At 38.2% G+C, this 16967-nt stretch overlaps 1 protein-coding gene across 3 annotated transcripts in view; it reads left to right on the top strand.

The window, feature by feature from the left end:
* ZMYND11 (zinc finger MYND-type containing 11) overlaps positions 1–16967 on the top strand; it is a 105726-nt gene extending 88759 nt beyond the window's left edge. For all 3 annotated transcript variants that reach the window (XM_008922475.3, XM_008922474.3, XM_018075500.2), the window contains 9 exons: positions 1–88; positions 1247–1302; positions 2032–2109; positions 2664–2782; positions 4642–4849; positions 6510–6578; positions 8419–8691; positions 9767–9952; positions 14577–16967. In XM_008922475.3, coding sequence (XP_008920723.1) covers positions 1–88; positions 1247–1302; positions 2032–2109; positions 2664–2782; positions 4642–4849; positions 6510–6578; positions 8419–8691; positions 9767–9952; positions 14577–14699 — 1200 coding nt within the window. In that variant the 3' untranslated portion in view covers positions 14700–16967. The remainder of the gene's footprint in view (positions 89–1246; positions 1303–2031; positions 2110–2663; positions 2783–4641; positions 4850–6509; positions 6579–8418; positions 8692–9766; positions 9953–14576) is intronic.

The raw sequence follows: 16967 nt of genomic DNA, 5'->3' as shown, positions 1-16967 counted from the left end.
AAAGTAAATGAAGGAAAGTACAGGAGTTATGAGGAGTTCAAAGCAGATGCTCAACTGCTTCTACACAACACGGTGATTTTTTATGGAGGTAAAATACTACATTTACTGCTTGCTTTGTTTCCTTTGTCTTTATTTGTAGGAAACTCACAAGTTCAGGAGGGAACTTGGTATTAGATAGACTTAAGTGTGGATGAGGTCATTTGAGAACCCTTAAAAAACAAAGTAAGCTGTAAGAGGACCTTGCAGGATCTTTTCTGTCCCACCTACTACAGAACTATTCTCCTTCTCTCTGGCTAAACCTCTCAATGGCAATTTGCACCTTTGCCATCATGTTTCTTATGCAGCCTAAGTCAGTCTATACTGTGGATTTTTGCCAATATACATCTGTTGTGCTACGGTAGAAAGAGACTGATCTCTGATGTGGTGTATCAGCAAAAACATGTACTACAGGCACATACTTCTTTTACTTTTGGGCAATATCTGCCTTATTGTGACAGCAAATATAGCTACATCCTCACTAGAAGTGTGCTGCTGGTGCAATGTGTGGAGGTACAGCCATCAAATAGGAAAAACACCACCACCGTGTCCAGAAACTATAGCCAAGTCCTGTAACAAGGTTTTCCAGAGCCATTTCAGGAAGGATGTGGTTCCCCCCTGCAGACATGGCCCCCATCAGGGAAGCTGTGGGAGGAGGGCGGGACTAGTCTGTTTGCAGCACCAGGAGATTCAGAATGTGGTTGGTAGGGAGAGATGTGAATATGGTAATAGAGGAATGCACAGGGGTGAAGGGAATCACATAGTGAGAAATAGTCTGTGAAGCATTACTCAGAGCAGAGGTACTTATGTGACTGTACCTGTGTTCCCATTGAGTGGTGATAGCAGAGAGCCATGTTTTAGGACAACTGCAGTGTGTCATTAAGACGCTAGCAGAGAAAGAAACTGGATCCATATTAAAAGCAACTGTGTCTCCCTGCTGCTGCTCCTCAGATGTGTACTTGTATTGTTCAGTGTAAAAGTGGCATTTTTGCATATAAATATGAAACAGAAAACAAATATGAAACAGAAAACAAATATTGAACTGATTGTTAGAAAATTTTAAATAGAAGGGCTGTCCAAGTGATTAAATTATGTTTTGTATTCTCAAGCACGACAATTATAGTGAAAGTCACAACAATGACAGCTGCAAATCTTCGTGAGCACTGTGATCATACTGTGATTGTTCATACCATCTATTTTTAATTTATAGCGGACAGTGAACAAGCTGATATAGCAAGGATGCTTTACAAAGACACATGTCATGAAGTAAGTACTACCAAGTAACCAAGATGTAGCTGAGATGCTTGATTTTCATTTCAGAATCTAAGAAAATAATTCTTCATATTATAAAAATAAAAAGAGTGTGAAATTTGTTACAATTTTTCTCCAAGGTGTCTAATAGCTGATTCAGAATTCCTCTTTCTTTGGTTTGTTTTTTATTTTCTGGGCAACTAGACTCAAATTTTAAAAATACTGATATTCAGATTTTAGTTTTGAAAATAATCAAATAATATATAATTGAACTAGAAATAATTGTACTTGATAATATAAATTGAACCTGAGGTGAGATTTCTACTAGATTCTATAATTGGCACTTTCTCAACATTCAGAGGAGACAAAAAAATAAAGCTAGGGGAGCTGGCACACTTTCTCCTTTTGAACAGTTGAATTAATTCTTTCACAATGTACTTTAAATAGTTGATGAATTTTAAGAACTATTCTTTGCATTTCATCTATAATAGATCATTAATGTGTCAATTAGTCTCATTCCTCTGCCTGGGTTTTCTGAAACATGAATAATGTTTCTGCAGCTTGTCTTTCTTTCATCCTCTCACAGCCCACCTTAGTTTCACACCTCTAGTGTGCATGGACAGAAGTAACTCCACCAAATTAGCAGGCAGGGCTGAAACAATTTACTACTTAAGAGAGAGGGATACTACTAAAGTCACACAAATAGGATTTTTTTGGCTTATTTACCTTTTTTTTCTTTTTCAGCTGGATGAACTGCAGCTTTGCAAGAACTGTTTCTATTTGTCAAATGCGCGACCTGACAATTGGTTCTGCTATCCTTGTGTATGTTGCTGACACAGATTCTTATTTGTTTGCTCTTCTGTATAAAAGCCTGCAGTTTTGGTGTCATTAACGCTCTGAATATTCCATTTCAGTGAGCTCGTTTCAAAAGCGTGGTTAAGACTCTGTAAGCCTAGATATTTTACACAAGTGAAGTGTTGATTGAAGTTCAAAGCTGTAACAATATAGGTTATAAAACTTGGATATCAGCCAGTTACAACAGTTTCACAAGAAAATAAGGAGCTTACAGAAATAAAACTTTGCTCCTGAATGAATCTATAAAGACAAGTTTAATTTTTAGGCTGTTTAAGATCTCTGTTTTCAGTAGACGGTTATACCATTTTTAGACTTTGATTTTTTTAATTTTTTTTTTACTTTGATCCAAGCAATTTATCTAACAGGGAAATATGTATTGTAAGAAGATAAAAATGAAAATAGCTCTAGACATAAACAGCAAAAATATTCTTAAGATACCAGCATAGTATTACAGCAAAATATTTGTGGGTGATATCAATATAATGTTTCATATCCAATAATAAATACAACATTTTTTCCAGATACCTAATCATGAGTTGGTCTGGGCCAAAATGAAAGGCTTTGGGTTTTGGCCAGCCAAAGTCATGCAGAAAGAGGACAATCAAGTTGATGTTCGCTTTTTTGGCCATCACCACCAAAGGTAATTTTTTAATTCCACGTGCTGCGTTTTATAAACATTACTTAAAAGAATTTATCTCATCTATCATGTTGTAAATTCTGGCTTAGTTAGTTGCCAACATTAGAAAGACTGAATACTTGCCATAATTGTTTCAGAAAATTTAAATTTCAGTCTAACACATCCAAAGTGTCCAAATGGCTCAGAGATTCCCTTTCCACAGTTGCCATAGGGATGTTACTTAATGCCATTTTAATTAAAGACAGCAAGTGAACTTCAACTGTTTCTTCAAATCAGTGTCAGCCTGCTAATCCAGGCCAAGGTGAAAATTGGACAGAAATGTACTCTTACTACCAGCAGTATTGACTTTGTGCAATTTCTCATCTGAGTAGATGATACACTGCAATTTTGTGTTTTAGTAACATAATATACATCACAAATGTTTGTGTCTCACTGCTATAACATTGACAGAGCTCCTGCTGTGAGCCAGTTTGCAATTTCAGAGTCACTCTTTACATTGGAAACGTCACTCTTAGAGATCAGCTTTTACTTCCATCTGTAGTCATTTGTTCAGCATTTGGGGAGGGTTATAGTAGTGTTACTACAGTGGATACACTCATTTTGTTTTCTGTTTTATTTATATGCCTATAATGTGAAGAAAGGAGACATTTGGAATGTAATTCATGGTTGTTGGGGAGGTGGTATATTTTGGTGCATCCACAAAGGGCCTAGGCAATTCTGTAGCAGTGTTTTATGAGACTGTTTATTTAAATTGCTTTTAGTGTAACTTGCACAGTATATAACGTTTTCACTTGTTAGATCAACTACTAAGAGTTTCTCACAGTCAAAAAGTGGGTAAAGAATCTTTATTTTTTCCGTCTCAATCACAGGATGATTTACCTTGAATTTGTTTGCAAATACAGTTTATCTCATTAGTAATTTTGGCTTTAAGTTCACACTGTTTAAAACTACTTAATACAGTAACCTGACACTTTGCAACTTCTTAAATGTGTGCTGATACAAAAGGCAAAGTACATTTAACTAGAGTGGCATTGCTTAGTTACTGTGCTGGACTGGGGTAAAAGGATGAATTTCTGGGTGATGTAAGTTGGCACTGTTTCTTTGAGTTCAGTGAAATAAAATTTATGTTGCAAGAATTAAGAATCTGTCCACAAACATTTAATTTATTACAGTATTTACTCTATTAGGCAGATGTGCATGGCAGTGACTCTTTTTCTTTAATGTCCAATGTTGCTGGGTGCTTGGTATAACCTTTCAAAATGTCAAGAGCTGCCCATCCAACTCTATGAGGACTCTGAACATATTTAAGAGGACAAGGTAACTTTGGAACCAAGTCACTGGCATGAATTCAGTCCAAAAGAGCATGACAGTCCCCACAAAAGTTCAGTCCTGATAGTCTGGGGCCCAAACTGCAAAGTGTCTCTATTTAAGGTGATAAGTTGGTACATTCCTTGACAGTTTTAGCAAAGAGGTCAAGAGCTAAATTGAATTAGCATATAAACCTCCAGCAAAGATGTTTCTGTCTGACTCAGGGCAATTAGCAAGAGAGCAGGTAGGAGATTTGACTGCTGTTGGTACTGGGGGAGGTTTGTGGCTCATCAAAAATGAGAGAGACTTTCACCCATAGCACCCACAGCTAATGAGTATTTATAATAACAAAAATGTCTGTCAGTAGACATTTTGCTATTAAGCAGTCCTTTTTTTTTTTTTCAAATGTCTTGAATTTAAAAAAAAGTCTGAGTAAAAAGGGATTGTCAGTGATTGGCCACTGTGAAAAACTGCTTTTGAAGTCAGTTTCTCAGGTCAAAAGCCTTCATCTATATTAAATGTTTTTGAACCTGTTCATAATGTGAATTCAAAAGGGCCTGGATCCCCTCTGAAAACATCCAAGATATCACAGTTAACATCCATCGGCTGCACGTGAAACGCAGTATGGGGTGGAAAAAGGCCTGTGATGAGCTGGAACTGCACCAGCGTTTTCTTCGTGAGGGGAGATTCTGGAAATCAAAGAATGAGGATAAAGGGGAAGAGGAGGCAGAGTCAAGTATCTCTTCCACCAGCAATGAGCAGGTGAGTGCTGCTATAATGTTAGCAATCAGCACAATTTATTGATGGGTACAAAGATAGCATATTTTTGATTAATCTACTAATAAATTAGCATTGTGCTCTGTCCACAGGTTTTGAGGGCAATTCTCCCTATGTTTTGTAGCTCAGTAATAGCAAGAATACAGATTTTCCTCTTTCCTCAGTTTCTTGGATGACCTCTCAGAAGTTTCAAAATATTTGTCTCTTACAGCACCTTGATGAGACAGATCAAGATTTCTAAAGTTAAATAGGAATGTTCGAGTTAAATGTCATGGATATCAGATAGACTGAAACACTGCCTTCTTGGAGTCCCATCAAGGGACAGCCTTGTAGCTGTTCAGAGCTGCCTTTTCACGAATAGATTCACTTTGTACTGTATTCTCCATTCAGATCCCTGAGTAACACCAACCGTGACATTTTCAGCAAGTCCAACTAAAGTTAGGTGCAAGTGTTGCACTTGAGGACCATGTGACCACCAACTCATTGAAGTGATTAAAAGCAATTCTTCAGAACAAGAAAAATTACATTGCTTTTAACAAAGGCAAAGAGCACAAATGGCCATGATACAAAACTTTGCAGTTCCATGTGGAAATTCCCTTATCACAGCTGAACCTGACTAGTCATTCATTGTTCAAGAGGGTGTTATATATTCACTATTACTGATTTGGCAGTAAGATTTTCATAGCTTGCAGGATGCTTCTCTGTATTTTTGGCAGCCTAGCAACATCTTTCCTTATTTAAAACCACTATCCTCTCTTTAAGTCTGTATTTAAAAAAATCAGCATGTTTTGACCCTCTTCCTTTGTCCTTTTGTCAAACAGGTCTTTCACCCAATTTGGAGCTGAAAACTTAAGGCTTATAAAACTATAGTTGTTTAAGGGGATGCTCCTTATCAAAGTGGATTTAGGGTTTTTTAAGCCTGGTTTGCTTAGCTAACCCTTTATAGAGCTTGTAATTAATGTCTTTGTGCAGTCATGCAACTGTGTGTGATGAAACAGGAAAATGGTCACACATAAAAGATAACAGTGGCATTTTCCCTCTTTTTTTTTTTGAAGTGTCAGTCATAGGGTCTGTGTCCATTTACATATTATCTGTTCCATCTCAGCTTTTACTTCCATCCATCTTTTACTTGGATAATGCTGATACCTATTTTGCTGTTTTCCTGGATACAGGAACATTTATTCTAAAGCATGAAGTTCTGTACCCCTCCAGTTATAATCAAGTCTGCATAATCTTACCATATTTACATATTTACATTCCCTTTATAATCATTGCTGTTTTCTTGCATTGGACAAGATCTGATGTCTAATTTTGGGTCACCGATATCAGAATATTTCAGAAAACAAGTGTTTGAACTTGTGTGTTAAATGAAGGAAGGAATGATTAAGAGTATTTTATCAACTGCATATTGAATGTTAGAACTCATTCATGAATTTTGTGCCTTCATGTAATCAGTCGTCAGTGATAATGTGGAAAGTTTATTGTGTGCACTTCTCATTTAAGAACAGTATTCAACTTTCTATCAGATACATTAAATAATTGTAAATAATCACAAATAAAAGGCGTGCTGGTCATGTTACAGTGAATGCTACTTATATGAACTGGTTTTTGGATTGCTTCAATCTGCTTTTCTTAATGTTCACAGCTGAAGGTTACTCAGGAACCAAGAGCAAAGAAAGGACGACGTAACCAGAGTATGGAACTCAAGAAAGAAGTAAGTAACCTCAATTAAGATGTTTGTAGAGATAGCAAAGTACAAAAAATACTACAAAAATTTTAATAAGCACTCCTTCAATTTCAATCACCTTTTACTGGTTTTACAGTATTAATCTTATAAGTTCCAGCCCCATAGCTTGGTCCTCCTTGCTAACGAACATACGTGTGCCTTGCACATGCAAACCACTTGTGTCATCATGGGAATATTCTGTATCATGAATAAATCAAGTCAGCTTACAGCGTTTCTTTCTTTAATGACAAACTCAGGCTACTTAGTAAGTCTATAGACAGCAAAAAATTAGACTGTTAAGTTTATGAAATATCATATCCTCCTTTGTCTGTGGAACTTCCTTGTTTATCCCACGTGCATACGGAAGGATCCGGTAACCAAGGGCTGCATTATTGCACATGGAACACAAGGGGGCAGTTACGGAGAGAGCCATAAATCTGCTTCCGAACTGCCAAGGACTTTTTTCCTGGCCTTGTTCCAGCTGCATGTTGAACACTAGGAAAAATGTGCACATGTGCCCCTGTCCTTGCAAGAGGACTCAGGATGCCATTACAGAGGAGGGTTCGGGTACTCTAGCAGCAGAGTTCTCTGGGATGGTGCTGGTGGCTGAAATACAGGCATGACCGTTCCTAGTGCCTGGGCACCTGCCTCCCCATTGTGTCTGATCCCACAGGAGGCACCTTCATCGCTGGAGGCAGCGACACACAGTTTGTGCTGTTCCCTGCAGCAAACAGTTTAGGATGTCTTGTCATTTTTATTGTGTTTTCTGGCAAGCAAATGCAGTAATTTGCTTCTTTTATTTATTGTCTTAACATTTGCCTTCTTAGCTCTGCTCATATTTGGTCAGTGATCCAGAAGTCAGTCACAGTTATCTCTTAGAGAGTAATTGATTGCAAAAGGGGATACACAGTCAGTCTTTTGATTTGTGTGAGCAGTGCCCCATCAGACAGACAGGCACAAAATCCAGTTCTGAGCAAGGCTGGTGTTACAAGGACTGTGTGCTTTGTCTCTACACTGTAATATGAGCTTTAAAACATCTCAGGTAAAAAATAAAAAATTATTGTTTGTGTCTTCAGACACTTCAAATATCAATAAGAGTTTTCAGGAATATAACTTTGATCTGTTCTACAGAGCAGGAGGAATTGGTGTTCCAGTGTAATAACACAGGCAGCTAAATTCAGTACAGTACATGCAGTAACTATGACTTTTTCCTTGATAATTGTGTAATTATAGAAAGCTTCTGTGGTCATCCAAGTCTAGTTCTATATTATTGGAAGCAAGACGCAGACGCTCATTAGCCTTTCATCTTCAAAGCACCTTTGAAGTACTAATCAATCTTTGCAGCAGTTCTATGGAATCAGTGGAATATTACAGACTCCAGTGGAGCCTGTTGGGCCAGAGTAAGCCCAAAGTTTGCCAAAACAATTCAGGCACCTTGGCCAGGCAGCTACAGTCTCTTCAGGCAGAATGGTAGGGGGAAAAATTATCTACAGCAAACCTTTAGTAACCTAAAGGGATCTGCAGTGATTCAACATACCCTCTGAGGTTTGTTGTACTTTTCGGGAAGTGAAGCTGATGAGTGTAGCATAATGATGCCATTTGTGTGCTTCCTTTTGGAGAGCCTGACAAAAGAGCCTATCCACTGTCATGCTGGTTTTCCTTAGGGATCCCACATCCCATTAGCACGAAAGGTCTTTAACAGACACCTTTCACATTAATTGCTCTGGCATTAGTCATGAGATATTTTGTCTCAGGGGGAACTGTATAGTTAACAAGTTGACTTGTCTATTTTGATATCTGTATTAACAAGTTTGTTCTTCCTCTGTAGGAGCCAGAACCTGAAACTGAAGCAGTAAGTTCAAGCCAGGAAATTCCCACAATGCCTCAGCCCATTGAAAAAGTTTCGGTCTCAACTCAGACTAAGAAGTTAAGTGCCTCTTCTCCAAAAATGCTGCATCGGAGCACCCAGACCAGTAACGATGGAGTGTGTCAGAACATGTGCCATGACAAATACACCAAAATCTTTAATGATTTCAAGGACAGGATGAAAGCTGATCACAAAAGAGAAACTGAAAGAGTTGTGCGAGAGGCAGTGGAAAAGGTAACACTTGTCAAATACCACCTACACTGTTTTGAGGAGAGGAGAAATGTAGATTTTTTTCACATTCTTTTCTATTTTTGTAACAAACAGCTGTAAGGAGATGAAAAAAATCTTTTCCAAAGAGACCACATAAAAATAGTCTCCATTATTGCTTTTTAGACCATTTCTCTACCAACAGACCTACTTTGAACAGAAAACTCCTGCTTTTTTTTATTCTTTTCCAGTGAAATCAGTTTGTGATCCAAAACTGAAGCTAATTGTCCATTCACGAGTATCTGTTTCCAAAGCCTTTGTCTCCATTGTCAAGTGTGATTCTAAACAATGGCATTGTTTAACTGTTATTCATAAATAATTCTTCTTTGGTCAATCTTCTAACCTAAAGATTGAATAGGATCACTGAAATTTGTTCGAATTTTCTTAACTAATAATAACCTTTTTAAAATTCAGTGTCTAAGCCTGACCTGATCACCTTTGGCTGGAGAGAGCAGGATGATTTAGAAGATGATTTGTCTGACCTCTCTTAAGTACCTGTCTTAAGACAAGATGAATTTCCTTCTGGATGAAGGAGTGTGGAATGAATCTAGGGAGTTTAAGTGTTTACCCTGTAGACTTAAGACAACAAGCTTTTAGATACCTGAGCAAGGGCAAAGGAACATCATTAACAATGAATACTAAAAGGTACCTCTTACTGAACTCAGAGATGTTCTATTTTGTATTTTCCATTATGCCCTTGCTGTAGATATACATGCAGTTGTAGATTTGGAAAAGACAAAATCTTTTTCTAAGACAAATTGATAAACTTGTAAACTCATCATTGACAAAATATACATAGAACCTATTTATCTAGTTTTGTAGATGCCTAGCAGAATAGAAATAGTTACATTTTTGTTTTGAACATTTCTTGTTTTGTTATAACTCTTAAAAGAGCACTTTTTGTTTTCTAAGTAGAAGAAATCCCTAATTATCTGATCTCTACCCACAACAGTAATAGAGGTTTAAAGAGTGGAGGTTTAAAAAAGATACTTTTATTCCAATAGCTGTCCCTTGACTTGTTTTGCTGACTTTCTTATGGCAGCTGCGTACAGAGATGGAAGAAGAGAAAAGGCAAGCTGTAAATAAAGCTGTGGCCAATGCACAAGGAGAGATGGACAGAAAATGTAAGCAGGTAAAGGAGAAGTGCAAAGAAGAATTTTTAGAAGAAATTAAAAAACTAGCAGGCCAGCACAAGCAACTGATTTCCCAGACCAAGAAGAAGCAGTGGGTAAGTGTCAAAAATTTATCACAAGAGAATAAGTGGAAGTATATAATGCATAGTGCAGGCCAACTGAAGGTGTTTTCGTCCTTACTTTTAACTGCACTGCTCTTTTACTGGTCTTTCAGCTGTCAGGCCCTCTCCTTCATATTATTACTTTCAAATTTTCTCCGAATTTAAACTTGACGCTCTGATTACTTTCCATCCTAATTTGGATGGATGTGTCAAAATATTTTTTTCTAAATGCAGTTTTACTCCATGTAAGACATGTTTTGCTTTATATTCACACTCCTTTGATCTCAAGACCCCAGAGGGTACAATATCTGGCTGCATCAATTTGGATTCCCCTGTTAATAAGGCTGGTAGTGATATCCTTTTGGCTTTTTCCTCTCCTCGTTTTTTCTGCAGCTCTTTTATGTTCTTTTGTATTTCAGATATGACATTCTGAAATATATTTTGCTCCCTTGTTCAGTTGTTAAGCTAAATCTGTAGCATCAACTACAAAAAAACCATGTTGGTACGCCCTTTAGGAAAGTGAAAATAGACATCCAACTTACCATTATATTACATGGCACAAACTTTTCTCTGGTTTTGTTTGGATTGTGTCTCGTGTTTTTTTTTTCAAACCAGAAGTGTGTTATCCCCATAATACTCTGCTGCCAGCCAGGAGTAGAGTGCAGGTGGAAATCACCATGCTGAGGAGCTGGGAGCCTGGCACACACACAGACTTTGCTATTTCTTTTCTAACCTTCAGAGAACAAGGGAATGAAGTCCATAATTCAGAAAGTCACACTGCACTGTGACAGCTGTCAATAAAACACAAGAGGGGTGGGCACAAGATTGGAGTGCTGCCTTGGCCAGGTGGGGCTGGGAAGGAGCAGGAGCCTCCACGAGGTGGCAGATTGAGCCGAGGGACAGCCTGGTTTGCCTTCTGCTGTAAAAGGGCTGTTTGCTGCTTCTCAGCCTCATTAGTTCCTGTGCTTACACATGAAACCATGGTCCCTGCAGGGAAAACTCTGCTCTGGAGAGGAGCAGAATAAATACTCAGGCGAGACAGTGGATCACTGACTATCACAGTTACAAGTTTGGTTTTTGGAAAGAGAACAACTACTTCAAATGCCGGAGCTCCTGTAGAGTCTTTATTTCTGTTCCTCGTATAGATTTTATTGTGGGTGTTATGATGGTGCAGTGCTTGGGTCTCTGTCAATGAGAAATTTCCTCCCTGTCTACCTGTCTCTGTGGACCAGAAAAGTTATTTATGTCTCCATCTTGAACAAGTTATTGTGTTCAGTGTGTCACAAGCTGCTGTGTCTGCATGTGTGTGCTTGCCTGTGGCTCTGGAGAGGGAAACTGAATTGCCTTTGCCCACTATAGAATACATCAAATTAGCTCTCTTCTGTCAGAAGTCAAGAGCCTACATGTGAACTGTTGCCACCATGCAGTGACTTGGGCTCAGTAACTTGTTTGTGAGTCTGGACTCTTAGCTCTCACTGCTTTTTAGTGCTTTTGAAGGCAGAATTTACAAAAGAGGCTGATTAGACTTACTTTCATCTGCTCAAACGTCCTTTACCATATCCTTCAGCCTCATCAGAGAGTGCCTCGGTACCACATCACTGCATTTTATTATCATGTGCATAAAGCTTCTTACCAAGCAAGACAATCAAAAATATAAATACCATTTGACAGCCTTGCCCATTTCTGTGGCCTCGAACTATCTGTCAATCACCACCTTAAATGAAGGCATCATACAGGCAGTTGGTTTACATGCGACAGGAGAGGGAGGGTAAGGATAAAGACCTTTGCATTCAAGCTGATGGATTTGCCTGCCAACACACAGCCTTAGGCGGCTGGAGTTGGTCCAATTACACAACTCCCCAGTGACTTTTCCTTCAGTGGTACTAATGACAGTCCCTGGTGTGTAGTACTGCACTTGTATGCTGCTATTATAATGATACCTCCTTACCAAAATCTCATGTAATTAACACACGTACTAAATGAGTTTTGGTGGCTTTTCTTTTTAATTAGAAGCAGAGACCTCTGGTTTTGTGTAATGCAGATGTCTAGGCTTGGGAATACAGCTGCTATTATTCACATTATATTTGTCTTTTTCTCATGTCTAAAAAAAAAATCCGGATGGGCTGAAGGGATCAATTTGCTGGTGGTACACAGGGACATGAGAAGATACGTTCACAGCCCTCAGGAGAGTAATGAATAGTTAAAGAACAACACTTCCTGTTGCTCTAACTGGTCCCAATCCCCTTGGCTTAGCCCAATTTAATTTTCTGTACCTCCAGAAAATCTGGTTGTAATATACAGATACCTCAAGTAAATAGCAAACAAAAGGAAGAAATTTAAAGGGAGGGATAAAAATCATGAGATTATGCAGCTTGATGGGCTCCAGAATACAGGCTGGAGTGCTGGTCTTGACAGTGTTTCTGTTTTAGTTTCTCCCAGGTATAATCCTCATTTAAATTGGTGCATAAGTCATTTCTATGGATAGCTCTTAACTTTGTTTCTTTCAAATTTATTTACACACACATTTATGCTAAATCGCAACAGGTGGTTTTTAAGTGAATGAACATTGTCTGTGATGTGTACTGTCTGAAACAAAACCCCAAGTGACTGATAATATTTAGAAAGAGGAAAATACAAAGAAAGGAGGCCTGAGGCCAGCTGGCATTTTGCCTCCTGTGCCACATGTGCTGGTACCAGCACAGATGACACTATTTTCCTTTTGTAAGTGGAGATCTACATCCCAAACTTATGGCCAGCATATGTAAAGGGAAGTGCAGGACCCACAGATCAGTTGTCCTCTCCTGTCTTAGCTTTTTTTTGATCTCTCCAAGCAAACAGATGTGAAGCTGGTCTCTGGGCTGAGACCCATGCTGTACATAGTGGAGAGACACAGCTGTTCTGTGCACCTTTCCAGCAGATGATCCTAATGGCTCCCAGAGGCTTGTGGGCAGCCAGCAACATGAAAAACCAGGAAAACAGCTCTCAAGAGGACACTTGTTTGCAGACATTTCCACAAATAAACTTCCCAGGAGCTAAATTATAAAAGGAAAATGGAGTGGTTCCCTTCTCATGCAGCTATGGCAGTCCCTTTATTGCTGATGTAAATAAATGGCTGTCAGTTTAGCCAATGTAAATATTGGCTTTCTTAGTTCTGTCTTGCAGTAGATTGGCTTGTTGTGTTTTTTTGTTTTGCTTTAAGGCAGTTTGGTTTGTTTGCTTTGTAATTCTCTGTTTTATTAACAGTGCTGTAGCTAGGCAGGACATAAAAAGTAAATTGTGTGTTATTCTGTGGTTTGATAACAGCCTGCACAGACTGTGTGATATCCCTCCCTCTGTTCCCTGTCATACAATAAGCATTTCAGACTGGATTCCTAAGGTACTCTGATTTTGAGCAGACCAGAGTCAGAAAGACAAATCTGAGCTCATGAGAACCTGGCTCTCAAGGACACAGAGTATGAATGGTACCTTTAGCAGCAATGCCACCCTACTTTATAGAATTTTGTCTGAATGACACTTAATGCTTTTGCAGCACTCTCCTAAGGGGTATAAAACCACTGGAACACAGGGCACATTGCCTGTGGGGTGCTGTACCTCCTTGATGACCACCCGTAGTGTTGATCAGCATGTTGTGTTCCCTTTTTTAGTTCCTCAGAGATCACAGGGTTGTTTTCCAAGTTGCTCTTCCAGCTTTCCCAGAATACTGGGGGTGTTCTGTGTGTTCTGAGGTAGAAATCTTCTTTGCTGCAGCAGTCCCCAGACCCAAGTAATTCTGCATAAACCATGGGCTGTGCAATATCTTTCTTTCAGGAGTATTGTGCCATCCTGGCAGGCATGACAAGGGCTGGGTTAGGGTTAGGGTTAGGGTTAGGGCAAGAGCCCAGGTAGCCATCCTGTGTCCAACAGGCCTTCCCTGGTTTCTGAAAGACTTGGAGGAAAAGGCACTTTCTTGATCTTCTCAGCAGCACTGATGTAGCACAAGGTTTCCTTCTCAGGAGATTGCAATGCTGTCTGGCAGTCAGCAAACCCCAGTGACTTCCTTGCAGATCTACCCTAAATGGGCTATAACAAACCACTCAATAACAAATTATTCTTGTCTCCTGGGATGTTATTGTTGTGACTTTTGAGATTTTTCTGGCCTAAAAGGATCTTCCCCAGCAACCTCTGGACAGGTCAGGCTTGTAAAGAAACCTCAGAAACACCAATTTTCAAGCTTGCACAGAACTGTTCATGCCAGAAGTGCCTGTTGATTTATTGTAGCTTTTCAGACATAGATCAGGGTTCTATTACACAAATGTAGGGTAAAAGATGGTTCCTGCACTGTGTGGCTGAAAAATGTCAGTCCATCATCCTGGGAGATGAGTTTTCTTAAATGAGAGATGACTTTTTGAAAAGCAATAATCCAAACTCTGGTAAACATGAAAGCGTTGTGCAGATTTGCTAAATATTGCTGCTTCACTCAGCACATGTGAAAAACGCCCTCCTGCCTCTGGATGCCCCAAGCATAAATGAAAGAGAGGCCCTGCTCTGCACGAACTGGTGCATCCATGGATGTGAGTGAGAATGGTGGTGAGGAGGGATCCTGCCAGGGTGGTAATCCTGTCTCATTTGTTCTCTCCAGTGCTACAACTGTGAAGAGGAGGCCATGTACCACTGCTGCTGGAACACTTCCTACTGCTCCATCAAGTGTCAGCAGGAGCACTGGCATGCTGAACACAAACGTACCTGCCGCAGAAAAAGATGAAAGAGTTATTCCTCCCCCAGAACACCACCCCGATGATTGCTATTCTCAGACACAGTGGTTTTTGTTTCCAAGAAGCCAAAATTGTTTAGAATTTGCTTCCCATTTTGCACCAGCCTTTAAACACTTTTCGTAAAAGAAATTTTGCACAAGTAATTTCAGTCTTCTGTTCAATGCTCCTCCAAAATTTTGTCGGCGAAATAAATTTAACATCTGTGGGAGCAGGTTACTTTAAATAATTTTAAACTAGAGGATTTGTTGCATTTTCAGCAAATTTTAAAACATTTTTAGGTTTTACAGAGATTTTAATCTTTAAAAACAGCAGATCTATAAACAGAAAAATGATGCAAGTTTAGCAAAAGGAACATGTAAAAACTAGATCTGAATGTAAGAAGTACAGAACTGTTTCAGAAAAACGAAGCATACTACCTTGATGTAACATTTATTTCTTAACCTTGTTGAGCTGGTTTTGTTCAGCTTAATTTTACTGTTTAAAGGCATTATCTATTGGTTATACCAGTGGGTACATGATTGAATTTAGGGAACAGGGTTGACACAGCAGGTGCTAGTCCTGCGTATTTTTTCTTAAATATTTCCCAACTGTGTTTTATTTTCATTATTTCTTTTCAATATATAACTTTTATAACAAAATATTAGCTTTGATCTTGTAGTTTAAAATCACAGGGAACTGGGGTAATCTTTTACTGAGCTGGATCTTAGAGAAAAATGAATATTTAAATTTTGAAGTTTGCACATTTCATCTTTGTCCTAACATGAGTGCTTGTAACAAGAATAAGAAAAGCCAAAAAAAAAACCAACAAAAAAACCCAACTACCTTTATTCATACTCAGAATTATGAGGCATAGAAATTACTTTATTGCGCCCCCTTCAGCCTCCCCAATCCAATGTCATTTGACCACCTTTGATCTGGTGTCACCTGGTCCATCATAACTTGATAATAAAAGGAGAAAAAGCACTTAAGTTTCACAGAAGCCGTTATGTTTGTAGTAATGGGTCATTGCCTAATAATGAGCTCCATCACTGTACTCAGAATGAAGAATAATGCATGTTAATTTTCTTGTATTAAAGATGCCGTGATTTGTAAAAAGTCTGTATTTTGCGGAATGTCTGGATTAAGAAGCATTACCAATAGGAATGGATCGATAGTTGAAAAATTATTTTCTTTTTGTTTGTTTTATATATAGATATATGAATTGCATCCATGTTCAGAGACAATTTTTTAAATAGATGTAAAGCTTACTTAAATAGCTTTTCTTTTAAAGTGTCTCCACGTTTTAGTTTCTTTCAGAGATTGGTCTTAGACTGAGTCATATGCCCATTAATCATCCAGCTATTTTTTGAGAAGTTAGAGGAATAATTTGTAAATATTTATTTAGATCTTTGATATTTATTGAAAGCAATTACATGATGGAACGATGGAAGCTGAAGAATCAGGAGGAAAGCCTTTTAAAAAGTTTTCTCTAGGATTTGTCAGGGTCATTTTAAAGACAAAAAAAAATATTACTAAGACTTCTGTGAACTACCACTGAAATCCTGACCTTTTTTACTTACAGTGGTGATATAAGTTAATTGACTAGATACCGCCAAATAATGCCCAATATTTTGCAGAAATTAAGTGGTAAGTTGATTGGAAAAAATAGTAAGTAGATGGTAACTTGTATTACCACAGCTGCATTATTGCCTGATAAATGTGTAATTAACTTTTGTCGCCTCTGTGTTGTGACTGTAAAACACTTCACAACTAAAAATCAATCTTGTTCAATTATTTTACAAGTTCCAAAACTTCGATCCACCCCTATGAAAGCAAGTTATTGTGGAAATATTTTTGGTGTAAAATCATTCCAGAATATGTAATATTTAACTGATAGCTGCATGAAAGTAAGATTCGTGTTACTTTGGCTTTTTTGTCTCTGTTGACACGGTTGCACATTTCCAAGTTACTACAGCGTGAAAACTGTGTGTTTTAAAGAAAAAAAACAAAACAAACAAAAAAAAGATTGTGGCCTGGTTTTGTATAAGTTTTAGGTAAAATTACAATTGATTGTTTTAGGAATCATGATTTAAAAATAATTTTTCTGCAAATCATAAAGCTATATTAAAGTGTTGAGCTTAGCCACTATGCACATTGTAATTATTCATTGTGGCTGTCCAGTTTATGATGCATTCTGGCATTTTGTAAGCTGCTCTGACTAGCAATATATAGAGTCATTTAATGTGTTAACATTGGTTAATAAATGTATTTAAAAAAAA

Source organism: Manacus vitellinus, unplaced genomic scaffold, assembly GCF_001715985.3.
Source record: "Manacus vitellinus isolate BGI_N305 unplaced genomic scaffold, ASM171598v3 scaffold_3_pilon, whole genome shotgun sequence".
NCBI lineage: Eukaryota > Metazoa > Chordata > Aves > Passeriformes > Pipridae > Manacus > Manacus vitellinus.
This window is presented reverse-complemented; position numbering and strand designations above follow the sequence as displayed.